Source organism: Primulina tabacum, chromosome 6 (assembly GCF_025594145.1).
Source record: "Primulina tabacum isolate GXHZ01 chromosome 6, ASM2559414v2, whole genome shotgun sequence".
Taxonomy (NCBI): Eukaryota; Viridiplantae; Streptophyta; class Magnoliopsida; order Lamiales; family Gesneriaceae; genus Primulina; species Primulina tabacum.
The window spans coordinates 7,024,193-7,044,555 of NC_134555.1; the positions used below are offsets into that span (position 1 = coordinate 7,024,193).

The window sequence follows — 20,363 nt, forward strand, 5'->3', positions numbered from 1 at the left end:
TTTTTCGTATCAAATGTTACTGAATCTTAACAGAATGTTAGGTTCATGTGTACTACTAGGAAATGTCAGAAAAGAAGATGACCTGACAACAATGACATATGTATTTGGAAACAGATATATTAATTTGAAAAGATAACCATTTCAAATTAAGTTATAAATAGTTCAGTTTAACAAACTCTGAAGGTTACATATTTACACCATCTATATCTGAATTATTGAAAAGCAACTGATCTTCTTTGAAAAACTTTCTACGAGCCAAGCTGGACATCCAGCACAAGTTGAAAAATTAGTATCTGATCATTTTGATGATCAAATTTGTGCTTATAATTTCTTTGTGAAATCTGTGTAATTGAGAGTGAGAAATCTTACTGCTCAAATCAATTTAGAATGAAGTTTACTAAAAGTCTAGTTAGACAATGTTAAGTCCTACTGAAGTGAGTGATTTCAAATTACTTCTAATTACCAAAATCTTTTTGTGCAATCTTTCTGTAAGGAAGAACGAGTGACGTAGGAGTATTAAAGTTTCCGAACATCCAAAAACAATTTTGCATCTATTTACCTTTCAGCTTATCTATCATAATACTACTCCTTAGAATCCAACTGAATTTCTTGAAAATTCATTTGTTCGAACAGTCTCAGTCAGTCTATTTCCACATAGTTCACTTTGATTCAATTAACTAAGAATCCAACTGACAAGAATAAAATTTCAAGGTTGCTAACACAACCAAAATATTTGTTGATATAAATTTATTCCCCTACCTCTAAATTTATTTCTGATCCTAGTAATTGGTATCAGAGCATGTTTATTCTTGTTTCTAAATACAATATTCAAAAATGGTCTCATTCAGCAAAATCTCAATGTTCTCTAAAGAATATTTTGCTGATTGAAGACCAGGATGCATGCTCTTCTAGATATACAAAATGATGATATATGGTATGTCATCACAGACGGACCAATGAGGATCATGAAAGCAAACACCGCCATTGTCATTTCTGATGGTACTCCTCAGATGATTGAAAACCGAGAATGGAATGGACTAGTGATGACAAGAAAAATTTAAATCTGGACAATGTTGTCAAGGACATACTGTACAAGATATTGGATAAAAATATATTCAACAAGATCAAAATGTGTCCCACTGCCAAAGATTCATTGGATAAACTGATATAGTTATGCGAATGAAATGATAAAAACAAAAGAGAACAAACTGTATGTGGCAATACAAAAATTTGATAGTATCAAGATGATGTTTGGAGAATCCATGCCAGACTTCGATGAAAGTGAGCATCATTATTATTGAAATGGTTGCTCTTGGAAATGGATATGGTAATAGATAAATAACCTTGAAAATTATTAGGACATTCCCAAAAGAATGAGATGTCAAAACAATGTCTATGTGAGAATCAAAGAAACATAACAAGCTTGAACTCTACGATCTGTTTGCAGATATCAAGGCATATGAATTCAAATTAGAAACAAGAACTGATATGGATCTTCAACCAAACTGACAAAGGCTTTAGCTTCTGCAACTACTGAACAAAGTAACTCAAAAGAAAAGTCAGTTGAACAATTGAACAGTGATGCAATGCACAATTTGTAACAAAATCTGGGAAGCTCTTAAGAAAGAATCATGGTAACTTTCAAAGCCCAGACAACACAATCAGCACAAGAAACAGTCTACCAATGAGGATAATGCATGTTTTAACTGTGGGAAAGTTGAACATTTCATAACCGACTATCCCAAGACAAATAAGGATGACAGGAAGTCATTCTAAAATAAAAGATACCAAAAGGTGCTTGCAGCTGAAGACAACAAAGCCAAGTGAGCTGACTCTGAGTATGACTCATCATAGTCAGACTGCTTAACCAGTGAAAGTGATGAAGATGTGGTACAATGCCTCGGCACTGATGTTGAGCTGGAACCTATCAATGACGAGGTATTTTACTTTAACTCAAATGATTTCACACGAGAATATCTCATCACTCACTTAATGACATGATAATAGAGTACAAGAGATTTTCTCGATCATTCGAGGAAGTGAAAGCAAAGCAAGCAAGCCTAACTGACAATGATGTTGAACGTAATTGGGAACGGTCAGGAGAATTATTAGGTCTTAAGGAAGAAATTGCTAAGTTGAACTGAGAATAAAAAAGTAATGAATGAGTATCAAAAGCTTAATTCTAAGAATAAGAAACTAGCTGAATTGATCAATATTTAAAATAAGTCATTAGTAAAGTCTTGAGAAAATGCAAGAGCCGCAAAAGCATTCAGGAAACAAAACCGGTATCGAATTCAGCGGTAATGATAGCAATCCTACTGACTGTTGTACTCAATCGAAACTAAACATGTGCAAAGAGAAATACATTCAATTTTTAAAGTCCAGTACAATATATGATCATCAGAATCTAACTAATCAAGCTTAGAAACATGTCGAACTAAAGAACAAAGACAAAAACTTTGGTATTAGGTATACACCAGAGAGTTCATTTGTCAAACCCAACTGGTCTAAACACCCCCATTGAACGACCCTTTGCATTAAGTCAGCTTATCTGTCCGCATTTGTCCATCCCTTTACAAGGATTACCTGATGTCCTCATCGAAGATCGAGATTTGTTCTTGACTGCTAACACGAGTTGAGAGCCTCAAGTTTTAGAATATGAAGTTTCTGTGAGGTGTTTATTCATCTCCTCTAAACATCTTCCTAATCTTAATATAATATTTCTATGAAAGAATAAAAAATTTAATCGGTAATATTTATGTTTACCTGGAGACATTTAATTTTTTTATATATATAATCTATTTTGGAATCCTATATTACAGAGCATGATATATTATGAAAGAATAAAAATATCTTTAAAAAAATAAAAATAAAAATAAAAACAAACATTCCCACAATTAATAAATACATCGTGTATTATTCTATTATCAAAATAAGAAAAGTCTACTCTACCGGCCACTTCATTTTTTTCAAAAATCAAATGTTGAAATCGTTTTTGGTGTTCTTGTGTGTGTAATTTCCAGCGCAGGACCTACTTGCACTTTTCAAATAAATTAAATATTTAATATACAAAATCAAAACTCAATTGGATATGTAACAAATAAACTATACTTTGATACTTTCGTTTTCATATTATTATCAACTCGAACTCGAACTCGAAACTGAACTCGAACTCGAATATCAAATATGCAAATAATGAGGTGAATTGAATGGGTTTGTGTTCAAATTGTATTCTTTAATTTGCAGACACGTTTTGTATTGCAGCCCAAATGATATTCTGTTCACTTTACCTAATAAAATAAAATATAATAATAAAATGAAATTATTCTCTTGAATATTCATATCCATTGCTTTTCTTTCACATTATTTTTTGCAAGAGGGGATCGCGTTGATTCATTTTATATATCCATATGCGCAAATTATTCTACTGCCGTAGCCTGCATATTTGTTTTCCCTCTTGACGTGAAACCCTGACTCCCATTTCGCTGAAGATTTGAGCCTTGAACACCTGAAGAAACCAATATTTCAACCCAGTTTCATCCCGGAGGCGATCTTTGATTCTCAATTTAAGGTACTTTTTTGGGTTTCTTTAGATGTTTTTGGAAATTAGGGTTTTAAGAATTGGGTTCTTTCACAGATGTGTTGACGTTTTACTTTATGGTGGAAGCTCTGACGAGTTATTTGTTGGAGTGTACTTATTATGTTGAATGTCTTATCGATTAATTAATTATTGGTTCGTCTGGTTTACATTTGATTGACCATGTTCTTGAATTGATTTGGAATGTAATGGTGTTCATTACGGTATGTTGATATGAATAAGTACCTTTCCCCATTTCTCGTTTAGGTTATTTGATTTTGAACAGAGAGGGGATTGTGATTTTTAGCAGTTTGCGGGATTTGAAGAAAAAGTTTGTATATTTTTGGAGGTTGTTAAAGGAAATTTTGCCAAGATGATGTCAAGATCGTATACTAATCTTTTGGATTTAGCATCCGGAAATTTCCCTGTTATGGGTAGGGAGAAGGAGCGGAAGCGATTCCCAAGGGTAATGACCCTCCCCGGGAATATAGCCGAGCTTGATGATGATTCTGCCGTTAGTGTCGCATCTGAAAATCAGTCTTCTATCGCGGGTGATAGGATGATTGTTGTGGCTAATCTTTTACCGCTGAAAGCAAAGAGAAGGCCGGACAATAAAGGGTGGAGTTTCAGTTGGAACGAGGACTCTGTGCTTTTGCGAGTCAAGGACGGATTTCCAGATGAGATGGAGGTGCTATATGTTGGGTCATTACCTGTTGATGTTGATCCAATTGAACAGGATGATGTTTCCAACTATCTTCTTGAGAAATTTAAATGTGTTGCTGCCTTTTTACCTCCTAATATTTTGACAAAGTATTATGACGGCTTTTGCAAGAAGCAGTTGTGGCCTCTTTTTCACTACATGTTGCCTTATTCGGCAGATCACGGGAATCGTTTTGATCGATCTATGTGGGAAGCATATGTGTTTGCAAATAAAATGTTCTCGCAGAAAGTTATCGAGGTGCTAAATCCGGAGGATGATTTTGTGTGGATTCACGATTATCATTTGATGGTTCTACCCACATTTTTGAGGAGGCGCTTTCTCCGATTAAGAATGGGATTTTTCCTCCACAGTCCATTTCCTTCTTCTGAAATATACCGGTCACTTCCAGTTAGAGAAGAAATACTCAAGGCTCTTCTCAACTCTGACCTCATTGGTTTCCACACCTTTGACTATGCTCGTCATTTCCTCTCCTGTTGCAGCCGGATGTTGGGTTTGGAATATCAGTCCAAAAGGGGTTATATTGGATTGGATTACTATGGAAGGACTGTTGGGATAAAGATCATGCCAGTTGGAATACACATGGGCCATATCGAATCTGTAATGAGACATGCAGATAAAAAAATGAAATTCGAGGAGCTAAAGCAGCAGTTTGAAGGTAAAACAGTGTTGCTTGGAGTAGATGATATGGATATATTCAAAGGTATCAATTTGAAACTTTTAGCGATGGAGCAGATGCTCAAGCTACATCCAAATTGGCAAGGACGGGCTGTTCTGGTCCAGATTGCAAATCCTAGCAGAGGGAAAGGAATAGACGTGGATGAAATTCGATCTGAAATAGAGGAGAGTTGCAAGAGAATTAACAGGGAACTTGGGAAGCCTGGATATGAACCCATAGTTTTAATTCACAGTCCATCATCAATCAGCGAGAGAATGGCTTATTATAGCATTGCTGAATGTGTTGTAGTGACAGCCGTGAGGGATGGGATGAACCTGACTCCTTATGAATATATTGTCTGCAGACAAGGAGTATCTGGTGCAGAACCAGGGTCTGATTTGAGTGGGCCTAAGAAGAGCATGCTAGTGGTTTCTGAATTCATCGGCTGTTCTCCTTCCTTGAGTGGTGCGATTCGTGTCAATCCATGGAATGTTGAATCAACTGCCGAGGCAATGAATGAGGCTATATCAATGGCTGATCCAGAGAAGGAGTTGCGACACGAGAAACACTATCGTTATGTTAGCACCCATGATGTAGCTTTTTGGTCAAGAAGCTTCTTGCAAGACATGGAGAGAACTTGTGCTGAACACTTCAGGAAAAGATGCTGGAGTATTGGACTTGGTTTTGGTTTTCGAGTAGTGGCCCTGGATCCTAATTTTAGGAAGCTTTCTATGGATGATATTGTAGATGCTTACTGTCGGGCTAAAAGCAGGGCTATATTGTTGGACTATGATGGCACATTAATGCCTCAGAATTCAATTGTTAAGACTCCAAGTGCACAAGTTATCTCTCTGTTGAATAGACTCTCTGCTGATCCCAGGAATATAGTTTTTATGGTAAGCGGAAGAGGAAGGGACAGCTTAAGCAGGTGGTTTCTTCCATGCAAGAAGTTGGGACTTGCTGCAGAACATGGCTACTTTGTAAGGTATATCCCTATTTTTCTGCCTTGTCATATTTATTATCTCTTGTTCTTCCATTTAATACGAGTTAACTGTTACTGTAAGGATTATCAGTGAAAAATTTAGATAGCTTTTTGCTATTGAGTGGGGTTTCTGCGTGGATAGGACTTTAGGTATGAAGTAACCATGGAAACTGCATGAAACTATTGTGTAGCCTAAACATACCTTCCTCGTGGTATACCTATAAAAAATAGAAAAATATTGTGCATGGTTAATTTTATTTTCATCTTATTACGGAGGAAATGTTTGCCTGAGAATTCTTGAGAATAACTAATATTTCCCTTCTTTCGATATTTCTTGACCGGGTATCTTACTTTTTCCTTGCATTACTCCATCTGTTGTATGCACATCTAATTTTTGTATGATTAATGTTTATGAGGAGGAGATGTACATAGGTCAAATGCACATGCGGAACTGCAGTGTGCAATTTTGTGTGAAGGCTATGTTCAGTGTTCTGGGCCTCATTTCATATGATCATGGATGAACTTTATTATTTTTTGTGCTGGATGATTCTTTTTCTTGTGTCTGTCTTACAAGTAAGTTTCAACTCTATGTTGTCCTCAGAGATGATCTTTTTTTTCCTTAGTTGTTTCCCCTTCTTTGTTCTTTTCATTCTTGGGGAGTTGTGGGTGAGAAAGGGTACACAAATACCATCAGTAATTTCAATAAATTCTAATTGGTCCTTTGATCTTTTCTATGTCCTTTTTAGTTTTATTGTATTGTTTTGCTACATTATGGCATATGGATCTTAAATTTTGCAGATGGCCACAACTAGAAGAATGGGAAACATCTGCCCAGAGTTCTGATTTTGGTTGGATGCACCTCGCAGAACCAGTTATGAAATCATACACTGAAGCTACTGATGGTTCTGGAATAGAAAGAAAGGAAAGTGCATTGGTCTGGCATTATCAGGATGCGGATCCTGTATTCGGCTTTTCACAGGCGAAGGAAATGTTGGATCATCTAGAGAGTGTTTTAGCTAATGAACCAGTTGCTGTCAAGAGTGGGCAATTTATTGTAGAAGTCAAGCCTCAGGCATGAATTAATAACTGTCTTTCTGCCCTTACATTTTCTTTTCAGCTTTTTTTTCCACTAGTTCTATATCTTTTGATATTTGTCCAATGTGGAGTCTCATTTAATGTTGTCCAGCATGTCCAACCTTGGTTTTCATAGCCTTCTACGGGGTCCAATCTCTCAAGCTTAAACTTTTCACAATCATCTCTCTTTCATCAAAATTCCATTCTAGTTGATGTATGAAGATTTGTGGCAAATGCGACTTGTTTCAGATATTTAATTTCATACTAGTAGTGTACAACTTAAAACATCTGAAATGGGTAAATTCCTTATTAAAAAAAAAGGAAAACAAACAGGTGAATTCCTATAGCCAGAAATGAAAATTTTGTGAGAGTTCTGACCAAAATAATATTGTTTTTAGTTCCCTTATTTTTCTTTTAAAATATTTTTAACAGAGGCTGGCAATCACATACGTCCACTATCTGCATCCCGCTCCCACATTACGTGACCTGCATCTTAACTCTCACTCTTTTCTCTTTTACCCTTTTCCTTTGCATGCATAGGCAGATGTTTATCCACTTGAAAATTTTGGGCTTGTGTTTCTATAATATAATTTGAAGTTGAGTAATAACAATGTGAATGCCTCTTCGATTCAGGGTGTAACCAAAGGCCTAGTTGCAGAAAAGGTTTTTGCATCAATGACCGAGAATGAGAAAAAGGTTGATTTTGTGCTCTGCGTGGGTGATGATAGATCCGATGAAGACATGTTTGAAATAATCGGTAATGCAGTGTCGAGGCGACTTCTTTCTCATAACACTGAAGTTTTTGCCTGCACAGTGGGGCAAAAACCAAGCAAAGCCAAATATTATCTGGATGACTCATCTGAAGTGATAGAAATGCTAGAATCTCTAGCCGAAGCTTCTGGTTCTCCAGCTTCATCTGATGAGGAATCTGATAGCTCCCCAAGAAAAGGCAGTCACGTATCATTTATTTGAATCTGTTTAGTTCTCCAATCGGACTCCCTAGAATCAGTTCATGCTGTCAGTCCTCATGTTAGATTTTAGGTTCTTAAGAATGTATATGTTGCAATCTTCTGGTTTATCACTTTTCATCTCCTTGCTATTCTTTACTTTTAGCCGAGTCTAAAGGTGCAATTACTTATGATTTTATCGCATGGGATACTTTGGGTGATTCTAGGTAGAAGTCTGGAACTAGTCGAGAAATCAGTTTCCTAGGCTATTCTTATAATGCTCTTTTAGATAGTAAGCAAACTTTGACTGATCTTTTGGCATCATAATGATTCTTGCTGCAATGAAAGAGTAGCAGAATATCTTCTTCAAACTAGCATGAAGTCCACCGAGAGAGATGTATTGAGATTGGTTTCACCTCTGTTTCATATTAATCAATCTCAAGGTGAAATTTCAAGTTCTTAGAAGTCTTGTTCGTCGATTAAAGCAAACTCAATGTAACATGACCAATGGTGTACTCGAACTGATAAATTCTTGTAAAGTTGCTATCGTGGCAGCCTATCCATGTCGATTGGCTCTATTGACTTCAGCAAAGTGCTATATATACAGGTCAAACCTGTTTTCTGTTCCGTGAAGGGGATCCAGACAGATAATATGTGCATATGGGTTGGATAATTGCAATAAAGTCTTGCAGAATGTTTAAGTGACAACTGATAAATATTCATCATTCTTTTTTGTTTTTGTCTTTTTTCTTTTTATGAATTCTTGGATGCTTCGATTGTTGCATTGTTTCTTTTAGCAGTATGAGTGTTGGCATTGTTGCTCTCATTCTCATCTACAAAGTGTATTAAGAAGTTGGTAGTTGGTGTTTGGTGCGCTGTATTTTGTGGCTTCAGAGTAACATTTAGTTTTGTATAGGCCTCGAGGAATGAGCATAAACAGGATGATCAATGGTATTGGTAGCGTGAGAAAAATTATCGAAGTTGGTATAGTTGCCAAGTTTCGTCTGCTCAAAATAGTCATTCCATTCCATCAAAATTCTTGAATATTCTTCAGGGCATGAAAAATTGTTGGAGAATTCGTTAGCTTTCAGTGTTATGTCCTTTAAACTTGGAGAATGGCTGTTCTTGTTATGTTAACACTTGCTGTCATGTATTCGAACATAATTTTTAAAAAAGAAAATAAAAATGTAAATTGCTTGCTTGTAAAAAAAAACAAAATACAGATTCCAAGATTTAAAATACATATTCCAATTAATACACAAAATTATATGAGTGGTTGTCCTATTTTAGTAATCCGGAATTTTATATATTTTTAATTTAATTGGGTTTTTTTTAATATTTATATTATTTTATAATAATCAAGAGACTGATAAAAACTGTTTTGACGATGATACTAACTTTTCTTCCCAATCTACCTTTTTATTTATGATTAACATTAACCATCTCATTCTATTTGTGTATTTGGAATATTGTGCGGTTATTTTTTCTCAATCTATCTTTTTATGATTAACATTAGTCATCTCCTTCTATTTGTGTATTTGGAATATTGTGTGGTTATTTTTTCTCGATCTATCTTTTTATTTACGGTTAATTTAACTATCTTTTTCACTTGTGTGCTTGTAATATTTGTCTGGTTGATTTATTGTTTTTCATAATTCAAATATAATATATCAACGACATATATTTACGACACACAACATGCCTACCTCGATGATTAGTTTTTTATTATAGATTTACAAAATTTACCCTACGGTTGATATTGTTATCAACCAAGAGATTAATGACGTGGCCTCATCTCAGCTCACCTGCAAGAACTCCTATTCTATCCACGAATTCAATCCTATTTGTCTTCTTCCTTAAAAAAAATGGCATCTTTCAACCACAATTTCGTTATTCGTTTCAATACCTCCTGGAATTCTTGTATGTTTTTCTTCTGTTCTTCGTATGAACTATTATTCAAGTAATCTTTAATCTGATACTGGGTTCTCTCATGATTCCTTGAAAGCAAACGACAAGGTGCACGATGTGTGCGCTCTCCGCTCATATGAATCATTCTTTTCAGCAATTTGTTCCTTCTTTTCGGAAGGTAATGAGCTAAGATTTCCTTTTTGTTTTAGGAAATTTCCCACGTTTTGAAGTGCGATTAATCTTTTAATTTCCCTTTTTCTTTTCTTGGCAGAATCCCATTTTAGAGTGGAGTACATTTTCATCGAAATGGAGTTCTTTTCATGCAGGTAGATTTCATGGCAAACACTTTATTGGATTTACATTCGGTCGCCCAAGGAAACATAATGCCGGTAATTGACGCGAGACGTTTATTTTTTCTCTGTTTGTTTTTTCAGAATGTTGTTTTTTTAGATGTTTATAAAGTGGATATTTTGTGTTGCATCAACAAGGTTTTGTTATCCTTTAGAATTGGTTACGGAGATTGAATAATTTGGTATTTTCTGCAATTCAACTTTGTAAATGATGGTTGTATGATTTAAAAATAAAGTGACCTTGTGTTTCAATGTTAAGTGTTGTGTGCGAACCAGACACAACGTGCAGCGGAATATTTCAATATACAAAACTTTATGCAAATAAAACAACATACAAAGAATTATGTACAATTATGTTCATTTCTGCGATGTCTTAGGATCAAAAGATTCATTAAAAAATATTTTTAATTTACACAAAAAACAATAATAGTGAATTAAAGAAAATCAAACTCCATTAATAGAGTGAGAAAGCAAAGAATAACCAAAACACTTATCAAACTAAATAACCAAAACTATATATGCAGCTTTTATGAAGTCGAAAATCTTTTTGATGAACAACACACTAGTATGCACTTTGATTAGTTGTTGTGTTTGCGTGTCTTCTACACTTCACGGAAACACAACAATATGCCTTGACTTGAGCACTTATCTCTCGATGTAAATCTTCAATTCTCGTGCTTGTTTCTGTGGCGTCTCTCTTCTCTCCTGCGCACACCTTTCATAACAGCTATCTTTTATATTTATATGCTTCTTTTGTCTTAGATTTTATTCCATAAAAAAAATCATTCAAGATTTGGAAACAAGAATTTTATTAGAAAGTAAACTCTTTGGAGAATGAGATCTAAAGTTGAATATTTCGGGCTATTGTGAGAATCTGAATAATATTCGATCCAAGTTCATGATTCTTGAAATTTTGTGTGTTATAAATTGTGACTTAAGTTGTTTGATGAATGAAGGACTTGTGGTTTCACCTATTTGCGTGTTGCCATTAACTGAGTATAATGTTGAGAAGGTGTTGGATGAAGTGAGGCCAGGTCTTATGGCAGATGGAGGAAATGTTGTACTACATGAAATTGATGGTCTTGTTGTGGTACTTAAGCTCCAAGGTGCTTGTGGATCGTGCCCGAGTTCAACCATGACACTCAAAATGGGGATTGAGACTCGCCTAAGGGACAAGATCCCCGAGATTGAATCAGTTGAGCAGATACTTGACACGAAAACCGGCCTCGAGTTGAATGAGGAAAATGTGGAGAAGGTAACGCAGGCATTTTTCTTTCAGACTATAGTTTTTAAGAATTTCAACGTTCCATCAAGATGCCCTGGAGCTGCTCACTACTACTACTTTCACAGTAATAAACGTTGATCTAAAACTATGTCATAATTCAATATGATACTTTCAAACAGAGTTAGAGGGAGTTGGTATGTTACACTTACTTTGTTTCATGGGTCTGAGTTTTGATGGGGAAATACCAGACTGCAATCATGTTTCTTGTTAAATTTATCAATATTTGGAAGTTAATCGAGCTTGCAAATTATAGCCATGATTCAAACATTAGCTTCATGGAGCCCGACACTAAACGAATGTTTACGATGAACTGAAGTCTTGAAACTCCAACTCCAGCTTAGCTTAAATAATAAAAAGTTTCTTTTTTGGAGCTTGGAATCAGTTTGAGTAAAACACAAGCTCTAGATGTAAAATATAAACGGAGAACGACCAATATTTGAGCTTTGATTCTTTTCCAGGTTCTATCAGAGATCAGGCCGTACTTGTCTGGAACGGGCGGTGGTATACTCGAGCTCATCCAAATAAACGACTATGTTGTAAAAGTTCGACTGAGCGGACCTGCGGCTGGAGTGATGACAGTTCGTGTAGCTCTAACGCAAAAGTTGAGAGAAAAAATACCAGTTATTGCTGCTGTTCAGTTGATAGAATGAAATATATATTTTTTTGTAAGAATCCAAATTAAGGTTGATTTACATTTCCAGAACATTTTTTTATGGAGAAAAGTTCCGACTTTAGAGGATTTATTTAATTGAAACCTGTTTTGCAATATTTAATTAATTACATTTAAAAAAAAACAACGAGCATGGATCGATGGGCAGTTTGTTTGGGCAATACAGAACGCTACAACGCAATATCCACAGTAGCATGTATCACCATGGCTGTATGGACAAATTAATTACATTTAAAAATCATATTTATAAAAATCAGACGTAAAATATCTTAGAAATAAAGTAAGGCAAAAACTTATGTGACATGATTTTACATGTCGTATTTTATGATACGCGTCTCTTATTTAAGTTATCCATGAAAAATATTATTTTTTATGTTAAGAATATTAATTACATTTGAAAACTCGTATTTATCCACAATATCCACAGTAACATGTATGACAATGGTTGGATGGGACAAATTAATTACATTTAAAAACTCATATTTATAAAAATCAGATATAAAATATCTTAAAACCAAAGAGGTTGAAACAAACCCCCAATATCGGTAGTTGCAGTTTCTTGATTGTGTACCAAATTGACTTTGTCCCACCTCTGCCATTTTCTTCTCTGGGAGCTATGAAAATGGCGAAGTGCGTACCCTCTATCCTCGTCCTCTGCCTCCTCGCAGCCGCCGTCTCGGTCTCCGCCCGCCCCTGCAAAACCATATTCTTTATCACCACCACCACCACCACATATTACCCCCGTGACCCTAATCCAGATCCCCTTCTTCAGAACCCCCGGTATCTCTCTCTCATATTCACCACCGCCGCCGCTCGATTCCCCCACAGTCAGCCTTCTCTCAGATTCGGCTCAAACTCTTTCGACGACGAAGCCCACTCGTCGTCGATGGCGTCATCCGAAGCTCCTGTGAGATTCTACTCCTCCGTCTCCAGCTCTATTCGCGATCGCAGCAAAGATATCATGGGAGTTGTTGGGGCTCTTCTTGTTGGTGTTGGTTTTGGGGTCCTCACCGGCGCCGCGATATTCTTTGTTTGGGCACTCTTCTCCCCCCGCCATTTTGACTTTTCCGATGGTTCTGACAGCGAAGACGATGACATCAGCGCCGCCAAGAAATTCGGGTACGTTAAGATTCCTGCAGAATCTAAGGTGATTGATGGTGGTGATGCCGTCAAGAAGGCCGCGCCGCCTGCCAATGAAGTGGTTTGATCCTTTGTAGAATTATCTTCGTATGATTGTTTTTAAGAATAATCAAATACATTCTGTATAAGGATCTGTATTGATATGTATCAGTTCATGTTATGGAATTGTGTTTTGTCCGGTATTAGTGTATTACTTGCATATTTCAATTTGCAGCTAATTTCCATTTGCTTCTGTGATATATATTATTAAATTTGGGTCCGTGATTTGAACTTTGAGATTAATGGGTTACACTTAACTGCTTCTGATGGTAAATTTCAATGGCCCTAACAATTATTTGAATTTGAAAAGTGAATTTAATTTTTGTAAAGCCAATTTTGCATGATACATTAGGGAGACGGAATATAAATCCAAGAAGCTCAAACCTATGCATCCAAATGCTGTTTTAAAGTTTGATATTTTGTTTTTTTTAAGGATAACTGGCCCTCAACCACCACTGAATTCTAATAATTTACTTCGACCTTGTAATAGAACTTGCACGTATGGTATAATGGACTCGGTGAGATGTAGAATGTATTCTCTACTTCATTGCATTTGTTAAACTTGGCCACTGCTTTCAGTGTGGGAATAATTCTGGAATTTGGTTAGCATTTGTCTCGAGTTGAATCCAAACTCTAGTTTACCCATAAGTGTGACCTTGTCATAGAACTCGCACATATGGTATAATGGATTCAGCGAGATGTAGAATGTATTCTCTACTTCATTGCATTTGTTAGACTCGGCCACTACTTTCAGTGTGGGAATAATTCTGAAAATCCAAACTCTAGTTTACCCGTAAGTGTTTTCTTGTCATATATGAAACACGCTTGGGAGTTAAAAAGTATATATCTCGGAGTAGACTCGGCCGAAGGCTTGCTTACTACAATGGGTACGGTGAGATTTGGAGGACCCCTAGGGATAGGGTGTGGTTTTCCTTGAAGTTTCAGGTTCTTTATTTTGTTATCTTTATTTCTTGAATGTTTGAAAGAGATTACCTAAAATCATCAAATCATGTTATTTAACAACTCAATTAGAACGTGTGCTGTGCATTAGGCTTACTTGTTTTGTTTTGCGATTTATGTAGAAAGATGACTGAATTTGATTTAGGGATATTTATTTTTAAAAAAATTACCTTAAAAATTCGAACAGGTTTCTATTTAGCAAATCCGGTCTGCATATTTGATCATGTTCTGTTGAGCATCAACCAAGATTTGTATATGGAATATCTGAAATCCTGAAAACTTATTCGAGCTGTGAAGCTTCTTGAGCAGGGTGCTCCACGCATGCAAAATGGTGTTGCACGATAACTGGAAATCCTTTGATGGCAAAGAGAGAAGCCATGGAATCCCAACTTATGCCACAAATCAGTATCTACATTTTGAATTCAGATACCATATTGCTTAATTCCTGGTTTATCTTAGATGGCTACTCATCATATTTTGTGTCGTTAAATTACGTAGCTGCCTTTAACAACCCAAGCAGTCAAGAATAACTGAATGAGTTTTATTTTTTAAAAATAAAATAAAATTCACCCAAACTTTTTTTTTTAAAAAAAATTGTAATCCAATCGCATGATAAAATAGTGTTCTTAACATGATGCATCACTTGTAACGAAAAGTAGCATCGATATCGAGCACAAAGCAAGATATATTTTATAATAATATCATACCAATTATCCATATATCATTATCCCAATGCTATATCACGCCCTTATTGCATCACATTAGCTATGTGGTATGGGGTTTAATCAACACATGATATGCTACTATTCTAGCTAATTATTTTGCTTGATGATACACTTTTTCAGGACCAAGTGTGCACCATGTTGAGGCTGAAGAAGCACAAATCCCTGAGGAGCGTGCGTATAGGAAGCTGAAAGCTCGAAAGAGAATCGTTGCAGAATCATAACCATTGCCATTTTTGCCTCTACCATTGCGAAAGTTTGTCCAACGCAAATTCGGGGTCCCCAACCGAATGGGAAGAATATGCCCTGGCCTTTTTGTGCCTTGGACACTCCATAATTGAATCTTTCAGGATTGAACTCCAATGCATCGTCCCCCCAAATCTCGGGCTCGTAATGCAATAACATTATCGGCATGGACAAATGCACGCCTTCCGCAAACGTAAATTCCCCTAGTTTCATTTCTTCAGTAGCCCTTCGAGTAAGAGCAACTACAGGTGGGTAAAGCCTCAAGACCTCGTACAAAATCATGGTAACCTGGAAAAAAACAGAGAGAGAGTTACAAAAAAAAAAAAAAAAGATGCTAGGTCAAACATGTATCAAACATTAGACTTGTATGATTAGGTAAATGCAAATGTTGAATTGAGAACTACAAACAATTTTCAGTTGATTCAAGCCATCGAATTCCGGATTTTGGTTCCCAAAGACTTGCAAAACCTCTTCTCGAGCTCTCGCTTGCCACTCGGGATGTTTACTCAATAAGATCATTGCCCACACGAGTAAAATAGAAGTAGTCTCCTGTCCAGCAAAATAAAACAGTTTGCACTCTTCTACTACTTCGTCAATGGTCATTCCATCGCTCTTGTCACCACTTTGTTCGATTTCTTTGAAATTTGATTCCAACAATATGCTCAATAAGTCGTCATGTCGTGCTTCCCCCGCTTTCGTTGCCTTAACCCTTTTACTTATAATACTCCTTATTGAAGACTGAACTTGTTTTTCAATCTCTTTCATTCTTCTGTGCCTTTTAGTAGGCACAAATCTGAGAAAAAAATGAAAGTAGCATGATCAGAAATGAGAAGCTCTCACAACTCATCGAACTAACGAAGATGGTTCAATTCTTGAGAACAGTTTCTTGCCAAATTTCACTTATCCTTTACTTAAAATCTACATGCTGCGTCAACTTCTATAATATGAAGTCTCTAGAAAAGATTATATGGAGATGTAGAGTTTACAAACCATTATCTCATTTTCGTTACCTCCACCCAGGTATGTAAACTGATCGGACAACCTTAGCAAAGTGCTGCATCTGTTCTTTTTGAAGTTCGAATATTTTTCTTCCTTCTTGATAGCTACTACCAAATGCCGTTCTTGATATTGCATCACTCGTTAAGTTTTGTAGATGTGGCCACACGTCCACCTCGCAAGATCCTTCTGGGGACATGCTTTTATCCCACTTGCTCAACACGTCCTCACAACTCAAATTGAAGGCCGGAATCATTAGCTGCTCAAAAGCAAAAGAAGCATATCAACATATACAGTAACTAACTAGTTAAAACAATATTTCTCGACCAGCCTATAATAAGGCTTCCCAATTCTCATTTTGATTACATTCACAGATAATCTGCCTAGGTTTTCTATCATGATCTGGGAATGGAATCAGCATATCAAGGGTATGATTCAATAGAGAAAACCTTCAACTTTTCGAGATGGAAAGCGGGATTGATGATTTTTCTGTGTTTTGCCCATTTATCTGTCTCGTAGCTCACTAATCCTTGCGCAAGTAGCTTGGTCAGAGGATTCTCATTTTTGGGCTTCTGGTATAGATTACTCTTCGACATCACCTCTTTTACAAGTACAGGATCTGTGATAATAACTATAGGCCTTGGCCCAAGCCAAAAAAACGATGCATTTCCTGCAAGGCATGAATACTAAAATCAGACACACTTGAACTACTTAGCCTGCTTACAGAAAAATATTTATGTTCATACCAACTGATGTTTTTTCTTATGCATAATGATCGTTACATATGTTTTCTGTGAAAAATATCCATTTAGGCCATAAATTTTTTGGATTCAGCGGTTATTACTGCCAAAAACTACAGTTGACATAACATCTTTATTTAAACTTTCTTAAACGCTTTACCCTAACGCAAGTACGATCATCAAGTTTCGATCGTTCTCCAAAGCAAACTATTATTCCCCAAGAACTCCCTCCCAATAATCATACCACCTTGTAACTCATGGAAATAAAAAATACAACCTCCACTCTAATAGCAATGGTTATACTGAATGTTTGTCACTTTGTCAACAATGCAACTCAAATCTTTAATATTATACAACAACTCAAACATCATATCTCGATCACTCTCCGTCAGCTCTCCAACATTTTTTTAAAAGAAAACTACTCTTCAGACTTTAGTTCAGCATGTATTGATTTTTGGCTCTTCTGTTATAAAGTCAATCAGGTGACCGCTAACCAAATCTTCACACTCATTACCCAACTCATGCTTAAAATTGTTTCACTCAGCCAGTGCTAACTCGAAGCAACCAATTTTCGATCCTCCTATAATTCCAACATCTTTGATATGCTGTTAAATGAGTGTCATCAATAGGTTGATCCTAAGAATGTGCAGCAACCAAGAAAAAGGAGTATTCTGATAATTGCTCTTTTGAAAGAAGCCACTGGCGGTTGTGACAGTTGAGAAGAGTTGTTGTGCTAGTTCAAGAAAGTGACTGGAAGGTATACATATATATAGATGGTTTCAGGAAAAGAGAAACAGAGACTTTTCTTTTGGATCTTTTCTGGAGGTTAAGAACTCGGACAGTTCTCTCGATGTTGGAAGCAAGTGTGAACAAAGGAGAGGAAAGTGTCATTGAGAAGAGGGATTAAACTCTTGCTCTGTTTTGTTTTAGATTCCAAAAACATAGTGTAAAATTACATTTGAAATATTCAGAAGACAACAAATTCAAGAAAACGAAGTAAAATCAGAAGCCGGACATACCATATTTTTTGATGGTTTTGAAGGGAAATGGAATGACCCTTGGTCTGATATCATCATCGAGACTTATGGGCTTTGATTTTGCTTCTTCCATTATCTTCCACAATTCTTTCAAGTCCCCATGGATGAATCTATAGGGATTCCCATTGAAACCCTGCTTCCTCAACAGTTTCTCCATCTTCTTCGGCCTGAACCACACCCAATTCGCCACTCTCCATACGAAAATGAGCAGCGCCAAGACACCAAAAGCTGAGATTGTATTTGTGGCGTACCTCATTAGTTCTTGAACTCCCATTTCCATTACTATGTTGATTACTTGTTGCTCTTGCTGACTTTTCTTTTTTTCTTTTTACGGTGTGGAATGGATAGATGGGTGGATAGATATAGATATATAGAAGAAGAAGAAGTATTTTGATAACTTCAAAACCTACGTGGCTTTATAGTTTAAAAGTTATGACAAAAATCTGTGTGTGACACGGATTTTTTATTTGGGTTATTTATAAAAAATATTATTTTATATGTTAGGAGTAATATTGTTTATTGTGAATATCGATAGCATTGACTCGTTTACAGATAAAGATTTATTAGATCGTCTAATGAGAGATTTAGTCAAAAGTTAAATCTTTTTTTTTTTCTTTTATTTAAAAGTAAAAATTTATAATGGTATTTCATGTTTGAAAATTGGCAACATTTATTATTCACAATTGCGACTTGAGGTAATCTCTTCTTTGGGTTTGACTCGATTAAGCCAGCAAATTCCTCTAAAGCTTTATCTTAATTCTTTTTTGGTTAAATAATATACATATATATGCAACATGTGCCTGAACGTGTCTAGCGGCAAAAGTGAGGTCTCGAGTCCGAAAATATAATTATTTTAAAAAATAGTTAGGATTAAATTAAAACATTGATAGCTATGTTAGAACAAGAGCATGGATATTTGAAAATAAGAGATTAATCTATGTATTGTGTTGATTGATCTATTGACGAAATCAACGCTACTATGATTTCGTCTGGTTTTTTTTTTATTATTTTGTGAAATCGAAATACATTAATTCATTCGACTCAAAAAAACTCAAAATCTTCATATAATAATGAAAATAATGATCAATGTGAACAAAAATTTATTTAATTTAAAGTTGTAAATTGAAATTACACATTATTTAAATCTGGTTGTTTTTTTTTTAATATAATTGTAGTCGGAAAACTTTCAAGTCTTCAAAGCAACATATATAATAAAAAAATTGAATCTCAAGACTCGAGATGTAATTATAGAATTAAAGCGTCCAACAATAAACAAAGAAAGAAAAAAATTAATGTTAAATATTCGAAAAATGATAAAATGACAAAAGTACGATATATCAGTAAAAACAATACATGTAAGTGCATCGACTCATCAAATTTCTATTGAAATATTATCCGTATCAGGAAAAACACTTGTCATTCGTTGGTTATTAGTGGTATCTCGAAAACATCTGGGTCAAAATATGACTTTCAAATTAAGTTTGAATTAATGGATGCTACCAAAAAGAGTGGTGCAAAGATTGAACATCCAGATGTAACTCTGGAATTAAACCGCCTAATAAAAAACAAAGAAATAAGAAAGTCAAAGTTAAAAAAGCAAATGACAAAATAATTGTTAAAATATTTAGGAATTCAATCTCTAATATTATTTAAATTAAAACTATTCAAAGTAAATTATTTATCACAAAATTTTCAATTTTTCGTATTTATCTGATTATAATAATTTATATGATCTCATTTCACATATTTTAATTAACACACTTAAGTTGCAGTAATTTTTTTTAAAATCATATTTTAATTTCATTTTGATTTGTAATATTTTATGGATAAAAATGTACTTGATTTTTTTACGCAACTACAATACATGTTCTTCTTCTTATTATTTTTATAACTTAGATATATTCGATCATGTTTTTTTTTCATTTTATGATAATTTCATATGACGATTCAGGTAATTTGAATAAGTTATTTTGTAAACCAATGCCAATTCTTCAACGGAGTATTGTATTTTTTTTCATTTTTTTCGAACAATCAAATTTTATATAACACGTGTTCAAATTTTTTTCTCCCGATGTTGGATATGTAAAATTGTTTAATTTATTTGTTCTTACCATTATGTTAAGTTGATATTATTTAAGAAACTATATATGACCCTCATGATTTTTATGTTCTATTTTTTTATATTTCAAATTTTTTCTTTCAAATAGAAATGTATATATAATTATTATTCTTTATTATTATTAATAAATTATAAGTTGAAGTGATTATTGATTTGTTAATTGATAGATTTTTTAATATCATTGATTCGATAAAA

At 35.0% G+C, this 20,363-nt stretch overlaps 4 protein-coding genes across 4 annotated transcripts; 3 read left to right on the plus strand and 1 right to left on the minus strand.

The window, feature by feature from the left end:
* The first annotated feature begins 3,273 nt into the window (after nucleotides 1-3,273).
* Nucleotides 3,274-8,782, plus strand: LOC142549052 (putative alpha,alpha-trehalose-phosphate synthase [UDP-forming] 7). The gene is made up of 4 exons (XM_075657797.1): nucleotides 3,274-3,571; nucleotides 3,845-5,938; nucleotides 6,734-7,007; nucleotides 7,643-8,782. Exons 2-4 carry the CDS (start codon nucleotides 3,951-3,953, stop codon nucleotides 7,979-7,981), a joined length of 2,601 nt encoding a protein of 866 aa, XP_075513912.1. The 5' UTR covers nucleotides 3,274-3,571; nucleotides 3,845-3,950; the 3' UTR covers nucleotides 7,982-8,782.
* A 985-nt stretch (nucleotides 8,783-9,767) lies between these two features.
* Nucleotides 9,768-12,233, plus strand: LOC142549053 (nifU-like protein 3, chloroplastic). The gene is made up of 4 exons (XM_075657798.1): nucleotides 9,768-10,042; nucleotides 10,136-10,253; nucleotides 11,171-11,469; nucleotides 11,958-12,233. The coding sequence occupies exons 1-4, from the start codon at nucleotides 9,980-9,982 to the stop codon at nucleotides 12,147-12,149; spliced, it is 672 nt and encodes a 223-aa protein (XP_075513913.1). The 5' UTR covers nucleotides 9,768-9,979; the 3' UTR covers nucleotides 12,150-12,233.
* A 558-nt stretch (nucleotides 12,234-12,791) lies between these two features.
* Nucleotides 12,792-13,376, plus strand: LOC142549975 (uncharacterized). The gene has a single exon (XM_075659221.1). The coding sequence runs from the start codon at nucleotides 12,792-12,794 to the stop codon at nucleotides 13,374-13,376; it is 585 nt and encodes a 194-aa protein (XP_075515336.1).
* Nucleotides 13,377-14,975: 1,599 nt separating this feature from the next.
* LOC142549054 (cytochrome P450 CYP72A219-like) lies at nucleotides 14,976-18,407 on the minus strand. The gene is made up of 5 exons (XM_075657799.1): nucleotides 18,032-18,407; nucleotides 16,722-16,942; nucleotides 16,287-16,531; nucleotides 15,685-16,069; nucleotides 14,976-15,564 (listed from the first exon to the last, which is right to left on the minus strand). Exons 1-5 carry the CDS (start codon nucleotides 18,327-18,329, stop codon nucleotides 15,121-15,123), a joined length of 1,593 nt encoding a protein of 530 aa, XP_075513914.1. The 5' UTR covers nucleotides 18,330-18,407; the 3' UTR covers nucleotides 14,976-15,120.
* Between the last annotated feature and the right edge of the window lie 1,956 nt (nucleotides 18,408-20,363).

What these genes read in the sequence shown, in the direction of transcription:
- LOC142549052 (XM_075657797.1), top strand. Translation starts at nt 3,951, where the DNA reads ATGATGTCAAGATCGTATACTAATCTTTTGGATTTAGCATCCGGAAAT. An exon ending in GAACATGGCTACTTTGTAAG is followed by an intron (nt 5,939 to 6,733) that starts GTATATCCCTAT and finishes TAAATTTTGCAG; the next exon opens with ATGGCCACAACTAGAAGAAT. An exon ending in TTGTAGAAGTCAAGCCTCAG is followed by an intron (nt 7,008 to 7,642) that starts GCATGAATTAAT and finishes TCTTCGATTCAG; the next exon opens with GGTGTAACCAAAGGCCTAGT.
- LOC142549053 (XM_075657798.1), top strand. Translation starts at nt 9,980, where the DNA reads ATGTGTGCGCTCTCCGCTCATATGAATCATTCTTTTCAGCAATTTGTT. An exon ending in TTGTTCCTTCTTTTCGGAAG is followed by an intron (nt 10,043 to 10,135) that starts GTAATGAGCTAA and finishes TTTTCTTGGCAG; the next exon opens with AATCCCATTTTAGAGTGGAG. An exon ending in ATGAGGAAAATGTGGAGAAG is followed by an intron (nt 11,470 to 11,957) that starts GTAACGCAGGCA and finishes ATTCTTTTCCAG; the next exon opens with GTTCTATCAGAGATCAGGCC.
- LOC142549975 (XM_075659221.1), top strand. Translation starts at nt 12,792, where the DNA reads ATGGCGAAGTGCGTACCCTCTATCCTCGTCCTCTGCCTCCTCGCAGCC.
- LOC142549054 (XM_075657799.1), bottom strand. Translation starts at nt 18,329, where the DNA reads ATGGAAATGGGAGTTCAAGAACTAATGAGGTACGCCACAAATACAATC. An exon ending in TCCATCTCGAAAAGTTGAAG is followed by an intron (nt 16,532 to 16,721) that starts GTTTTCTCTATT and finishes GCTTTTGAGCAG; the next exon opens with CTAATGATTCCGGCCTTCAA. An exon ending in GCTTGAATCAACTGAAAATT is followed by an intron (nt 15,565 to 15,684) that starts GTTTGTAGTTCT and finishes GTTTTTTTCCAG; the next exon opens with GTTACCATGATTTTGTACGA.